The sequence below is a fragment of the Podarcis cretensis genome (assembly GCF_951804945.1).
Source record: "Podarcis cretensis genome assembly, chromosome: 2".
NCBI lineage: Eukaryota > Metazoa > Chordata > Lepidosauria > Squamata > Lacertidae > Podarcis > Podarcis cretensis.
The window spans coordinates 6,848,675-6,864,146 of record NC_137171.1 but is presented as its reverse complement, the minus strand read 5'-3'; the positions used below and the strand labels follow the sequence as shown (position 1 = coordinate 6,864,146).

General features: G+C 43.7%; 1 protein-coding gene and 1 long non-coding RNA gene across 2 annotated transcripts; one reads left to right on the top strand and one right to left on the bottom strand.

Annotated features, from left to right (window-relative positions):
* Positions 1-1,084: 1,084 nt before the first annotated feature.
* Positions 1,085-13,162, bottom strand: LOC307210661 (keratin, type II cytoskeletal 4-like). Its single transcript, XM_079966733.1, has 9 exons — positions 12,534-13,162; positions 10,019-10,239; positions 8,386-8,446; positions 8,169-8,264; positions 6,888-7,052; positions 5,802-5,927; positions 5,241-5,461; positions 3,928-3,962; positions 1,085-2,675 (listed from the first exon to the last, which is right to left on the bottom strand). The coding sequence occupies exons 1-9, from the start codon at positions 13,053-13,055 to the stop codon at positions 2,410-2,412; spliced, it is 1,713 nt and encodes a 570-aa protein (XP_079822859.1). The 5' UTR covers positions 13,056-13,162; the 3' UTR covers positions 1,085-2,409.
* Positions 5,327-6,125, top strand: LOC307210801. Its single transcript, XR_013836129.1, has 2 exons — positions 5,327-5,468; positions 5,828-6,125. It is a non-coding gene; the product is annotated as an uncharacterized lncRNA (long non-coding RNA).
* Positions 13,163-15,472: the final 2,310 nt, after the last annotated feature.

The window sequence follows — 15,472 nt, the reverse complement described above, 5'->3', positions numbered from 1 at the left end:
CAGGGTGATTAAAGGGCATTAAGGAGTCTGGAGTCACAGACAGGCCAGAGTCCAATGCTTGTGGTCTGTATATGCTCCAGATTAGAAGATCCTCCCGTTGTCAAGCTCTATGCCATTTCAGTCTATCTTGCCCTGTCCCCTCCTTCATCAATTCCTTGGCTGCCCTCCCAGTTTTACATCTGCCTCCACCTCCTTGCCCCCCCTCCAAAGCCTCCCATTCTACCACCCCCTCTAAAGCCCTTTCTCCACCTCCCTCTGCCTTGCTTGGCCTGTTACTGGATGTTTTGGCTGTGAAGTTCACACCTGCAATGGGCATGGACCCCAACCCCATATTCTGTTCCAGCACAGAATGGAGACATACACACACAGAGAGAAACTGTTCTCACAGTGGCTACTACCCTGTTTCCCAAAAAATAAGACAGTGTCTTATATTAATCTGTGCTCCCAAAGATGCGCTAGGTCTTATTTTCAGGGGATGTCTTATTTTTCCATGAAGAAGAATGCGGTACACATTTATTGTCTAATTGTGAGTCAGCCAGACTCCGTCAGGGCAGAGCGAGCAGCAGGCGCCAGCTTGTCCTGGCGGCAGCGAGGGCTCTCTGATTTAAAGAGACCTTGCACAGCCTGAACAGCTCCAGCTGCATTGCGGCCAACCAGTGAGCTGTGCGGCGGCACCCGCCGCTACGGTCCAGAGGAGTCAGACGCCTTATGGTAGCTTCAGGGGCCTTATATTCCGGGGAGGCCTTATGTTCGGGGGAGGCCTTATTATCGGGGAGGTCTTATTTTCGGGGATGCCATATATTACAGTGAGAGGCAAAACTGGAAGTAGGTCTTATTTTCAGGGGATGTCTTACTTTAGGGAAAAGACGGTAGAAGCTTATGGGAAACCCGCAAGTGCAAGAACAATTTCCTCTCTTGTAATTTGCCACTTCCTGGTATACAGAGACATACTATCTCTCACAATGGAGGCAGAAGAAGGTCATCGTGGCTAGTAGTCATTGAAAGCCTTATCCTCCATCCTAAGGCTTTCATGATTACTATCCCAGCATAAAAGCTCTTGGCAAAAACCCAGAAGACACCATTGTTCTCTTCACTTAGAGTTTAATGAGCTGCAAGTGATCACACGCGAGAGGAAAGGAATCACCACCAAAACAAAAAGATTTTCAAGGCCATTACAAAAAGAAAGACAGAATGTGGAGCACAAAGCAGCTAAAGTTAAATCTGGATAAGCCGTCTTGCTTTCAATAGGAATGACTTAAACATATGCTTAAGCTCTCTCATTGGCGTCAATGGGACTTAAAGGAGTGTAACTTTGGGAAGGTCACATGCCCCTACCTTTTAGCTGCAGGTATTTTGCATATTCATGTAAGTAAGTAACCATTATGACTCAGCAAAAGCACAGGCAGGTAATCACAGGAGAGTAGCTGGAAAGATATTCATTTGTATCAGGGCATTTTTCCCCCAGCCAGAACTCTCCAGAACCTCTCAGGTGGGCACCATTGCCATTTAAGAGAATGAGGGAGGTGCTTATGGTGAGTTCCAGCACCTCTTTTTTCTAGAAAAATAGCACTGATTTGCATGAATGAGCAAAACATGAAGGCTGTGTTCACATAAGCAGTTTTTGATGTAATTCACATTATTTCCTCATCAGGTTTCATTCAGAGGAGTTAGAATGTAGACAAAATAGCAGTGCTCTTTAAACATTATGAGAATCAAATAACCTGACTCCTAGAATTGTTTTCTTGTGTGAACCGTACGTATCCAGCTGTTCCAGGTGTTTCAATCCACCAAAGAGATAAAAGTGTCTCCTCAGTTGAAGCACAGCCAATGAAAATTCTGGGATATCTAGGATAGAGATATTCCTCCTTGTAGGACACAGGGCAGAGTGCTGCTCTACATAAAAGATGTGTGAATAGTACAAAAGCAAGGCACACATTGCCTAGAATAACCTCTGTAGAACTATCTAATACTGTTTGCCCTTGTTCATGCAAACACAGCCTTCACATACACGCCTGTTGACTAGACCTAATTGCGTTAGGGGCATGAAATGTGTCAACAATGAGTTAAGAACAAAGGGTGGGTTACAGACTAAGTTTCGGTTGGGTTGCTTGGGTTGGATACTGACTACATTAGATGAACTAAGGTCCCACTGACAAAAAGGAGACAAGTTAGCAATGATAGGTCTCACAGAACTCAATGGTACTTAGGTTCAGCTAACTCAGTCTATATCCCACCCAAACAATGCAAGACTTAAAAAATATCCTGGGAGAGCAGCCATAAGGGCCATAAGGGGCACAGTCCATTTTTCTGAAAGGCGCCAAGATTCTGTTCAGGGTGGCTTTGCAGAGGTCTTCAGAAAAATGGTTCTTTCATCCATGCTGATGTTGTCATCACTGCACCTGTTGCTTCTTATTTCCTGCTTGAAGACTTGATGGAAGTGGAGGATGTGGTGGTCTTTTTCACAATGGTGCCTCCGGAACTATATCCTCCTCCGTATCCTCCGCCGACAGAGCAAGCTCCCCCACCTCCTATGCTGCAAACACCTCTTCCGCTTCCAGAGCTGAATCCACCAAGGCCACCAGATCCTCCTCCATAGCACATTCCACCTCCAAATCCGCCACCATATCCGCCACCATATCCACCGCCAGAAGTAGTAGAGGAGGAGCCAACCATAGCTAGAAGGGAAGACAACCATGGTTAGCATTGTGGTGGTTTTATGGACTAATGTGGCCAATTAATGCCTGGAATGTAGTTCTCTAGCACTGAGCATGGGGGTGGCGCTATTTCATGTCTGTTCCAGGGCATTCTGTCCCAGGAATGCACCAGTGGAGCATGCAAGCCATCGCCTGAAGAGATGGCAAGTCGCGAAAGAAAGAAAGAAAGAAAGAAAGAAAGAAAGAAAGGAAGGAAGGAAGGAAGGAAGGAAGGAAGGAAGGAAGGAAGGAAGGAAGGAAGGAAGGAGGGAGGGAGGGAAGGAAGGAAGGAAGGAAGGAAGGAAGGAAGGAAGGAAGGAAGGAAGGAAGGAAGGAAGAAAGAAGGAAGGAAGGAAGGAAAGAAAGAAAGAAAGAAAGAAAGAAAGAAAGAAAGAAAGAAAGAAAGAAAGAAAGAAAGAAAACTCCCAGCTACTTTGCATCTTAAAATAAGACAAGTGAAGCCTCCAGGGCCAAGGAGTCATCCGTGTGATGAGAGTCAATTGAGAAAGTGTGTGGCATGTAAGGGCTTAAGTGCTGAACTAGACCTAAAGCAGGGAACCTGTGGCCTTCCAAATGTTGCTGAACTCCAGATCCCATCAGCCCTTGCCAGCATGGCCAATGGTCAAGAATGATGGGAGTTACAGTCCAGCAGCAGCTGGAGGGCCACAAGTTCCCGATCCTTGCACTAAAGGGATGCTGGGTTCAAAACGATCCCCATTCAGCCATGAAGTTCATTGGCTTGCTTTGAATGAGTTACAAATGTTATCATCCCATGAGCATGAAGCAGTGCAAACCATGGCATCACATACAAAAGATGTTCCCACGTGGTATTTTTGTAACATTTAAAATTGGGGACAGAGAATCCATGGCCCTCCATGTGTTGTTGGACATCAGCTCCCATCATCCCTGACTTTCTTGAGTTTCAACCTCTTTCTGGCATGTTACTACAGCACACTGGAGTTGCACCAACACAGTTGCATCTGTGGTGGTCAAAAAGTGTTCAGGATAGCACAAGGGGGGATCTTCCACAGCCCTGATTCCACGTTCTGCACCCACGACCTTCCTTCTGTGTCCTTATTTATGGTGCTTAAGAGCTTGGTGCATATCTACTATAACCACTGTTGTCAAAACCACATCAAGACACACTGGTGCCAGCGCATGCCATTTTTCCAGAGCAGCTGGTTATAAGATAGTGCCACTAATTTTAAAAGTTGAGTACAGAGTCACTACTTACAGATGCTCACGGTGCTCTGACACTCTCCAGACATCCTGTGAAGGAGAGAAAAAACCTGATGTTTAGGCAAGAGATGAGATCCAATTGGGCATTCATACACAAAATACTGAACAATAATGAACAAATCCTTTGAATCCCTTTGTTGCTTTCATCATCAGGCACTGCGAAAGTGAGTGCTGTGCAGTGCAGAGAGCAGATAGGGTTGGACACAGGAGACCTGGGCGCAGCTGCTTGCTTGGCCATCAAGATCACTAGTAAATAATGTGGGGATGATCAGAAAGACAGCCTTCGTTTCAAGAGTCAGGGACACCCTTTCCAGAATTTGCAATTCAGATAGGCATGATCCTTCAGCTCACACTAGCCTGACACAATTTCCAGTGATTGCTGCAGCTGCACAGTCCACATTGTAAACCTCTCCCAGCACTGGAAGCAGAGGCAACCCCAGAAGAACGATATACGCCTTTGTTTGTGACGTTCCCAACCTCTCTCCACCAGGAGAATTGCTACGTACTTCAAGAATTATTATTATTATTAGTAGTAGTAGTAGTAGTAGTAGTAGTAGTAATAGTAGTAGCAAAAATTGCAGGTGTTCTTTATATGCTTCATATTTTTATTATGACTTATTTGCATTGGATTTTATTGTTGTAAGAGGTATGATCTTTGTTGTATATTTTGCATATAGCAATATAGAAAGGGGGTATACAAATTAAAAGTGAAATGAAAATGAAAATATTTGGATAGATGCCTTTGGGCAAAGAAAGATGGGGGTCTAGCTTTGCAGTAAGTAAAGTAACAAAAAAAATCAGTCTTTTTTAAAAGGAGGATAGAATCAGCCCTCCCCAAAAGACCCAGGACTCCAGTAGCCTGAGCCACCCTCTAACAATGTCTCTACTTCCCCTGTTCTTGCCACAACATCCACCTAAACCCTCTCAGTCAGGATTTGCACTGCCACAGCCTAACCTCAGCTCTTACCATTCCATCAAGCTTAACCATGGCTTAATCTGAGCCAGACCAGTTCACATGTGTGCACAGTATGCAGTACACCAGGGATGGGCAAACAATGGCCCTCCAGATGTTGCTGGACTATAGTTCTCAGCATGGACAACCATCAGGGATGATGGGAGTTGTAGCCCAGCAATGTTTGTAGATCCTACGATTCCCCATCACTGTAGTACATGCTTTCCTCGCCAATGGGTATACATTGCCCACCCTTACATTTCGGTTATGCAACGAAAGTTCCAGTTTGATTTTCTTTTTTTGCTTCTCTTCAGCAAAGTCCAGATACACACCTCCTTCCTGTGCATCACACTCACCTGCTCTCCTCTCCTTCCAGCAATTTCCTGTAGGTGGCAATTTCAATATCAAGTGCCAACTTGACATTCATCAGCTCCTGGTACTCCCTCAAGAGACGGGTCATTTCTTCCTTGGCCTTCTGCAGGGCAACCTCCAATTCATTCAATTTGTCCCTGGCATCCTTGAGGGCCAGCTCACCGCGTTCCTCAGCTTCTGTAATGGAAACCTGCAGCTTCTCACACTGAAAGGCAAGAGAGGCATTTGAAAAACTGATTACTGAAATTTCATTTTTATTTTTAATACCAGCAGCACCATTCCTCCTGGATGCAGCAGCCCCCTACATCCACTGGGAACCATTTGTGAGTGCCAAATTTTTTTGAAGTGCAAGGTCAGGAGGTAACAAAGAGGCCATCCTACTTCAGCCTGATACCTCTTGGCTTGCCTTGAGTTGTGTTACTAAATGAATTGCTGCAGTTAAGACAACAGCACAGGACTAAGATGACCAGATTGTGAATTTCCAATAAAAATCTCTGCCCCCCTCCACCCTCGGGTTAATCTTGCATATATTCCTCCAGCCTTACCTGCTTCTTCACATTATCTATTTCAGATCGTATCCTCTGAATCATCCGGTTCAGTTCAGAGATCTCGGCCTTGGTGTCACGGAGACTGTCACCGTGTTTCCCAGCAGTTTGCTGCAGCTCCTCATACTGGTATTCAGAAAGAAGAAAGGGGTCAAATTGTGTTATGTCAGAGAAGATAAATCTTCTTCAAACAAAAACCCAGCTGAGCAAAGGCTCAGGTTTTGCCAAACCCTCTGACACCCTTCCAAGGTTGTCCCCAAAAAGAAAGGAGTGGTTTTGCAATTCTTGGTGGACTAGCCTGATTAAAAGCTTACCTACAAGTGATTTTGAAGCAATATTGGTAGATTACTAGCCAGTTTCCAGTGGACAACATAGCACCTTGGGGAAGGGCAATAGCTCAGTGGTAGAACATATACGTCAGATGTGGAAGGTCCTAGGATCACTCCCATGATCTACATATAGGGCTGGAGAAGTCTATGAACCAGGCGTGGGGAACCTGTGACCATCCAAATGTTGTCGGACTACAACTCCCCGCATCACTGATCACTGGTCCTGCTGGCTGGGTCTGGTGAAAGTTGGAGTCCAATAGCATCTGGAGGGCCACAAGTTCTCCACCCCTGCTGTAAGCCCCAGAAAGTTGCTGCCACTCTGTGCAGACAATACTCAATGAGATGAGCCAATGGTCAGAGCTACTATAAGGCAGCTTCCTATGTTCCAACTGCTGTTTGCTGGGCTTCTTTGTAAATAATGGGGGCCTTTTGTCTGTTCCAGCAAAGCACTACATTGTGTGTTCATGAGCATAGACAGGACCACTTCATTAGGGTTGTTGTGGCTCAACTGGCAAGAGATTTTGAACCCACACTCTTGCTTTGCAAATGTAAAACACATTGGAAAACCATGGCGATTCTAGTTAAAATAAAGCAAAGCACACGGAGCTGAAGTCGGATCACTCCTAGTTTAATACATTGTCTTATGTGCATTTGGCCTTTCCCATTAATGAACAACAAGAGTTTCTTTGTTTGGATTTGGTTTTTGCTCAAGGAGGTCATTTTAGACTGGCAAGGCTCGATAGGCCTGAGAACTCACCTTGGACTGGTACCAAGACTCTGCTTCTGCTCGGCTCTTCTGAGCAATTTCCTCGTACTGAGCTTTGACCTCTGCAATGATGCTGTCCAAGTCCAGATTCCGGTTGTTGTCCATTTGGAGGACAACGGAGGTGTCAGAAACGGTCTGCTGCATCTGGCTCAATTCCTGCCAAAGAAATCAATTTACTGATTTTTGTAAGCTGCCATGGGAGTCCATTTGGTTAAAGTGTAGAGTACCTCTACCTTAAATAAATAAATATGTAGACAGCGCCATGGTCACATCATGTTTTTTCACCATAAATGTTGATTTTATCACTTACCTCTCCCCTTAGTAGAGGCATCTGTCTATTTTTTTTTCTAAAGGTGACTAATGGATGTGGTAGTACATATTGGCACACCTGCAAAAGGTCTGTCCTTCTAAAAACTATGCTTAGAACTTTCTGGCATCCCAAAAGCTGGACATGAAAATTAGCTGTTATAATACAGTGGTACCTCGGGTTAAGAACTTAATTCATTCTCAGAGGTCCATTCTTAACCTGAAACCGTTCTTAACCTGAGGCATGCTTTTATTAATGGGCCCTCCTGCTATTGCTACGCCATGATTTCCGTTGTTATCCTGGTTCTTAACTTGGAGCAACCACTTCCTGGTTAGTGGAGTTTGTAACCCAAAGCATCTGGAACCCGAGGTACCACTGTACACTAGTCAAATTGCTGTCATAACAGCAGACGATGTTGCATGCATGTGGATTTATGCATTGCAAGGATGTCTTACGGAGAGGATGCAATGCACTTTTGCACCTTCTACAGAGCAATGAAGAACATAAAAGATTTCCCATTATAGTGAATGGGAAAACTGTGAGCTTCATTTTAGACGGAGTAGCTCCAGAGATGAATTACAGATCAAAGCGGAGACAGCACAGAGTGACTCAGAAGCAGACTGGAATTTTTACAAGCGCACAGGTAGAAGGGGAAACTTAGGGCCTGTGCACACCCCTAATACTTAATTAAGCAATGTGACACCCAAAATAGGTACTCATCAGATACAGAATAATTTCCTAATCTAACATTTTAGACTAGCCTAACTTTCATAACAGCAATCCCAACTCTTTTACATATGCTTCCATTACCTCTCTAATCTCCACCCCTCATTTCCATATCTCTTCCTCCAGTTGTCATTTCCCAAATGACTCTCTACCTGTCACTCACTCTTAACTCCACCCCAAAATTCGCATCATTCTAGTGTTCTCCCGGGAGGCCACAAAAGCTCAGCAAGACTACTTACAGCATCATACAAGCATCTCAAGAAGTTGATTTCATCTGTCAAGGAGTCCAGTTTCGCCTGCAATTCTACTTTGTTCATGTAAGCAGCATCTACATCCTGACGGAAAGGACAGAGAGAAGTTCATATTTTGCACACAGTTCTTCTAAATGCCAGTATGTGAATAGCAACTTGCGCCTCCGAATCACTGCAAAGGAGCCAGGAAGAGTGGCACACTTACCTTCTTCAAGAGCACAAAGTCATTCTCTGCTGCTGTGCGCTTGTTAATTTCTTCCTCATATCTGGTCAATGCAAAGAAAGAACATCAGGTTTAAATACTTTGCCTTTTCTATTTGCACAGTTTTGTGTGTCTTTTCCAACATCTATCTACACTCCCCAATTTCTTGTAAAAAAAAAAAGTCCAATTTCTTTTAAGAAACTAAAATCTTGGATGCAACAGAAAATAATAAAATAGAAGTAATGTGTGAAATATTGCTTTGTTATTCCACAGCAATGTTTGGTTAAAAAATCTTGGTCCAGAATTTTTTTTTAGAAAATCTAGATCAGGAGGGGATGGGGTTGAGCCTTGCCTTCTTCTTTCTAGATTTTCTTAACAGTCAAAGGCCTTGTGAATTTGCTTGGCCTGCAAGTGAAAGAAAATTACCAATCCCCAATTTTGTGGGTTACTTGATATCCTACGTTTATAACTCATAGAACATTCTTCATTGTTTCCATTCTTCAGACACTGTCCTCTGCCAAGAGGCATTCTACATTCTTTGGCATCAGACAAACAAAGATTCTGTTGAACACCATCCTGATTTACAACATACTTTCCTGGCTCAAGAGTTTATTAAATTACAGTACCTATTTTCAAGTGCCACCAAATGCATACCTTAGGGCTGCCCAATGGATCAGTTTGTCAGAATTCAAGCTGTGGGTCATTTTGCTAGGATTTACAGCAGACATAGCCAGTGTGGTGCCTTCCTGATGTTTTGAGCTACAATTCCCATCAGCCTCAGAAGCATGGCCAATGGTTAGGGAATATGGAGGTTCTAGTGTACAACATCTGAAGCCCATGGTATTCCCTGCCCACTTATAGTGTAGTGTAATCATGTTACTGAACTTCATTGAGTCTTGAGCGATGAAAAGCAAAAACAATTTGTAAAATCATATATTTCAACGTTAGGAGTTATTGGAAGTCAGCCATAGTTTTTCACCTTAGCTGCAATAATTATAAAGGTGCGAAGAGCCCCAAAAAGATACAATCACATGATTTTACCAAAAAAAACTTTAAAAATCCCCTGGTTACTCTGTACATCACACAGGATGTACACTATGTTCATGAGTCACCTCATATATAACATTGAATCAGATCATTCAGTGTGATATAGTAAGTAGACCATGGAGATTCAAATTCAACTCCGCATTCCGCTCAATGAATGATCTAGGGAAGGTCTCACAGATAATTTGGGAGCATAAAATAGAATAATCCCTTTCTAAATCCATCAGATTTCTACCGGGGTCAAATTCAAGAGGAAGTTAGGTCCTGCCAGAAGCATAACACCATGATCAAATTGCGACTTCTCACTGGCACTGAACATTCATTGTTGAGTGCCAAAGCTAAGAGGAAAACCAAACACACACACATCTGAGGCCTTCTGTACTCTATCTAATTGTGGGTATATATGCTTTTGTTTAAAAGAAATAAATAAATTGAAAGTTAATATTTCTATTTTCTGTCATCCTAGCATCAGCAAAAGGCCAGGTCTGGCTTTTCAAATAGGTAGTCTGGGCCTGGCCCATCCACCTTCAATTGCACCAGCGGGAAAGATCGTTTATTGATTCCCAATTCTTTTGGTTGTGTAATCCCTTACTTGTTCTTGTAATCCTCCACAAGATCTTGGAAGTTCTTCAGCTCTGATTCCAGGCCTCTCCTCTCATTCTGAAGACAATCAAGCTGCTTCCTGAGGTTGTTGATATAGACCTCAAAGAACTGATCAAGGTTCTTTTGACCAATGCCAGTCCCTTGGCCCTGCTCTTGCAAGAGTTTCCACTTGGTCTCCAGAACCTTATTCTGCTGCTCTAGGAAACGGACCTGAACCAAACAAAGAACAAGGGTGGAAAAAGAAAGGGTTATGATCATGTACTCTAATTGCCTTTAAAGGGGAGGGCAGTTCCTGGGGTGAATCACTATTCCTGTTCTGTCCCTGTTTTTGTTTTTTGAAGAGTTTGGTGTTCCTTTTTTTAAAAAACATGATGCTAATGTGAATTTCTATAGAGCAAGCTTTCTCTTCTCTGCTTCTTTGAAGCTAAATAATAGAATCATGGAATTGTAGAGCTGGAAGGAACCCTGAAGACCATCTAGTTCAACCCCCTGCAAAGCAGGAACATGCAGCTGGCATTATCAGCACCACACTCTAACCAACAATATCAAAAGGGACAGCCATGTATTAACATAATATGTGCATATGTAGAGAAGCCTTCACCAAGCTGATATCCTCCAGATCCTCTAATTCAATACTCCCATCCCCTCCCAGCTGTGCTGGCTGGGGATGATGGGAGTTGTAGTCCAGGACATCTGGAAGGCACCAGGTTGTCCAAGGTTGGCAGTGGCATAATGTGCATCCTGCTATTTCAAAGGTTGCAGTAGGTTAAGCTTAATTTTGAAATGTAGGTAATATATTACAGGAGACAAGTCAGGCTGTTTTAGCATATCTTTAACCAGAAGAACGAGCTTACTGTTTAATTTTGGGATAATGCAGAATCAATGGATGCACATACAGTAAGCAAAGAATAGTGGCGACAGGGATGTTTTAGCAGTGCTCCTGAGCTAGCAATAGGAACAGCTGCAGACACAAAATGAGTATCCCTCTTTTCATCTTTAAAATAGTGGAGGAAATTTATTAACCTTCAGGGCTGGAGAGAAGATGGTGTCAACAAACCTCTCCCTCCAGTGCCAGCAAATTGACAGGATAGAGAACAACACCTGCCCATTGTCTCATTACTGTTAGTGGCTCTGTTCCACTCAGGCTCATGTGCAAAGCTACAGGAGCCACATTAAAGCCACTTTCAGTTATGCCACATGTAATCTGACCCAACCTTCACAGTTTCCTTCTAAAGAGCAAGAGCCCTGCTCCTTCTCATACAAGCCAAGTTGCCCTTGCTTTCTGGAGATGAGGATATGGCCACTGCCTGTATAATGATGAGGGTGTGACCATCATCTTCTGGGCTTTTAAAGCATCCAGGTATTATTCACATTGTTCAACTCCTGGATAACTGAAACCACAGCAACAGGTGCTGGATTCTGACCAGTGTCCTCTTATGGAGTACTGGACATGGCCATTAGTCCAAACTTGCCTGCTGATGTTGCTTTCTCCTAACACCACTTATGTTCTCCTTATGTTCTCCTAACACCACTTATGCATCTCCTTCCTCCATCCTAGGCTTTCCTTTGCATTGCCCACAAGCAGGGAGACCTTCCAGTTGCGTGTTCTGTACTGCAGCCACTACTTTTTAGCCTCCCCAAGACCCTTGAGTCACAATAGGTGGCTGAGGGATGCTATGAGGAGGTGACCAGAAAAGGAAATAAGAAGGGACAAGGATTTGTTGCATCACTGATGCATGTATGATGCAGGTCAGCTGTGCATTCAATGCACATCTAACGCCCTCAGTTTAGTGGGATTCAAAATAGCTTCTACCCTTTCCTATCTGTAGGGTCACTAAAGGATCAACATGGTAGTTTCTGGGTATTGGTCCAGGATTGTCCTGGGGAAGAAACATATGCCCACCTTTTCCCAGATTATCTTTCACTGCTTACTGATTAGTACTGACAACATTATGCAAATGGGCATCTCAGTAGTACATACTTGCACAGGTCATACCCCCAGGGCATCCTGAGAAGTATAGTTCTGTAATGGGGAAGGATCTCTGAGAATAAGCATCTGCTTCACCAAACTGCAGTAACCAGAATATCCTTTGTAGGGAGCCACGGCAGTTACATTGGTACAGATTTTTAGGAGAAACTTTCGCCATATATATATATATATATATATATATATATATATATATATATTCAATTCTGTTCCTATTTACTTGAAACACTCAAGACTGGCATACCCTTGGGGACTCACATTTGACCACCCCTCCATGAAGTATACAGGTTAAATATAAAACCTCTTGATTTGAGATTTTGTAACAAGGCAAATTAGAAAGAAACTGGCAAAATAACGCTTTTAAAATGGCTTCACATTTTTCAGCCTTGAAATTCATTGTTCTTGTTGTTTTAAAAAATACAAATCAGACCAGATCTGATAGACATAATACTAAGTACAGACACAAGACAAAAAGCCCTCATACTGAAAAACAAAAAGGAAAGAGAAATCATTTCACCTTGTCAATGAAGGAGGCAAACTTGTTGTTGAGGGTCTTGATCTGCTCCCTTTCTTCGGTCCTCACTTTTTGGATCTCGGGGTCTATCTCAAGGTTGAGGGGCTGCAGGAGGTGCTGGTTGATGGTCACCTCTTTGATGCCTCCAGGTGGGCATCCTGGGAATGGAGGGCAGATTGCAAGTCCACCTGGACCGCCAAAGCCACCGCCAAAGCCACCGCCAAGGCCACCGCCAAGGCCACCACCAGCTCCAAAGCCCCCAGCCCCTTGGCCACAGGTGCCACCGAAACCCCCGCCAAAGCCACCGCCACCATATCCACCATAGGAGATTCTCTTGCTGCCCCCCATGTTATGCAGGCTCCTGCTGCCAAAGCCACCGCCTCCGCTACGGACATTACATCCACGGGACATGGAAGCAGTGTTGAAGCTGACTTTGTTTCCACCCCCAAAGCAGACAGAGCTGGAACTGAAACCCTTGTTCTGAAACCCTCCTCCAATGCTCCGGGCACAGGACTGGCGAGACATGGCTAGAGGAGAGGTTGTCTTGGTGGTAGTGTAAGCAGTGATGTTCCAAGGAAGAGTTCCCAGTAATGAATGAAACTGAGTCCCTCTGGCAGGAGGGAGGAAGATCTACCTTTTTATCCGTTCGGAGAGTTGGCTGGGTGACAGGGGAGTGGAGGAAAAAAAGTAGTCATTTTTTTATATTGTATTCTTGAGCTTAGGTGTGCTTGGCACCCTCCCTCTTGCTCTGTGCCAGAAACTGACCTTCCCTGAAACACACCCCAAAGAGCTGGAGAAGAACCTGCAACTTGACAGTGAACTCCTGGCGACCCCAGATTACCTGCATCACCCTTCTGTCAACTAAGACTAGATTTCTCTGTGAGCCTTGCCTGAATGGCAGGGCATGGCAGGTTCCCTCGACATTCTTTTGCCCTGCAGGGAAAATAATCCCCTGGCTGAGCTATCCCCATCACTCCCTTTTCTGAAACTTGATGGCAGATGGCTCCTTTCAGAGGGTTCCAAAATTAACCTTCTGACATGCAGAGTTCACTTTTTTTAAAAAAAAACACACACCCATAATTGCACCACACATCTGGGCATTTCTTCTTGGAATAAAAGAAATAAATCCAACATCAAATCTGACTTTCAGATTTCTCAAAGGGGCGGGAGGTTGGGTAGAGAAAAAGACATTTCCTCAATTTGAAACGCCAAATAAATGACAATATTCAGCCAAGCAGGAAAGAACTTGTAGCTTGCCAGGCCTCTTGTGGGCTTTACAACATTTTTATCCAGCTCTTCCTCCAAGGAGCTCAAGGTGGCATATTTGATTCTTTTCTCCCCTCAATCACTTTTATTTTCGCAGCAACCATTCATTCATTCATTCATTCATTCATGGTGTTTATTTATTCTTTATTTTAAAATGTTGTATCCCATCTTTCTTTTAGCACAATTATCTATATAGCTCTATCAGCGTGCATGCCACTTTGCAGAAAATAATAATAATAATAATAATAATAATAATAATAATAATAATAATAATAATAATAATTTATATCCTGCCCTACCCAGCCGAAGCCAGGCTCAGAGTGGCTAACAACAGTAAAATAATACAGCATTCTAAAATCAATTCATTATAAAATCAGTTCAAATCAAATTAATGGCAACCATTGGGCTAGAGTTCTGTGAGAATTACCAAAGGAGGGGGTCAGGCTGTGTCCTGGCCAAAGGCCTGGTGGAACAGCTCTGTCTTGCAGGCCCTGCGGAAAGATGTCATGTCCCTCATGTCCCTAGTCTCTTATGACAGAGCGTTCCACCAGATTGGAGCCACAGCCGAAAAAGCCCCTGCTCTGGTTGAGGCCAGCCTAACCTCCAATATGTTTTTGTTTGAGGACCGTAAGGTCCTCTGTGGGACATACCAGGAGAGGCGGTCCCGTAGGCTCTGTCCCAAGGAGTCTACCATTTTAAATGCAGCACAGTTCAAATTTAAATAGGACAAAGGTTTGAGCAATCCCAAATCCCATATGTTTCAATCTGCCTGGATATGGCAGGAATGCAGGAAGAACTGCCTTATTTAAAAGAATGAAAAAGCCGTGATACATTATAGGATGGGAAGGAGATTTGCTTCAGTTTGCATTCAAAGATTAATCTACCTAATATGCATTTTTTGAAACTGTATGTGAACAGAAGCACAACCTTCCTTGGACATTTGAACTTCTCTGAATTTTGCTGTGCAGTTTACCAGCCAAATAATGTGCACAAAAAATGCATACACTAGAGAAAAGTGTGCATAAATGCAAAAGTTAGTAAAAACAGCATACAAAAGCACATTCTGTTGGGGCAATAACTTGCCAAAATAGGCATATCAGTCAAAACTGCATGCGAAAAAAATGTATTAGGATTATGACAAAAAATTCAAACTGATGCAGAAATGTGGGAAACAGCACTTATGACTGGAAACTGAGAGAAACTAACATAGAGAGATTTGCCCATCCCTAATGTTAGAGAGAGAGAAAGGTAGAACAATGGGATACTTGACTCATCACAAGTCAGGGAGCATTACAGCTGGTATATGAACTGTTGAAAATTCTATTCACATTGAATCACAATGCACTTATTCAGGTAAGTGTTACAGTTCATTCACTGTGATAAGCCCAGAAAGCTGTCGAATTGGAGCTTTAGTCCTCCGATTGACAGACCTGACAAGTGGTGACAGAGCAGCAGTAGTGCTCACCTGCACCTCCCAGGGAAAACCACTCCAACATGTCATCAATCATCCACAGCCCATCCAGGCACTGGCATGACACCCTGACAAGCCTTGGATGGTAGGCTCGTCCTTGCTTATAGACAGCCCATACCCTAATCTAAAACGGCTACTGCCCCAAATCAGGTCACCCAGCAGAGGCACAAAGACCATACCTAGGTGCCCAAGAGTGAAGGCACCT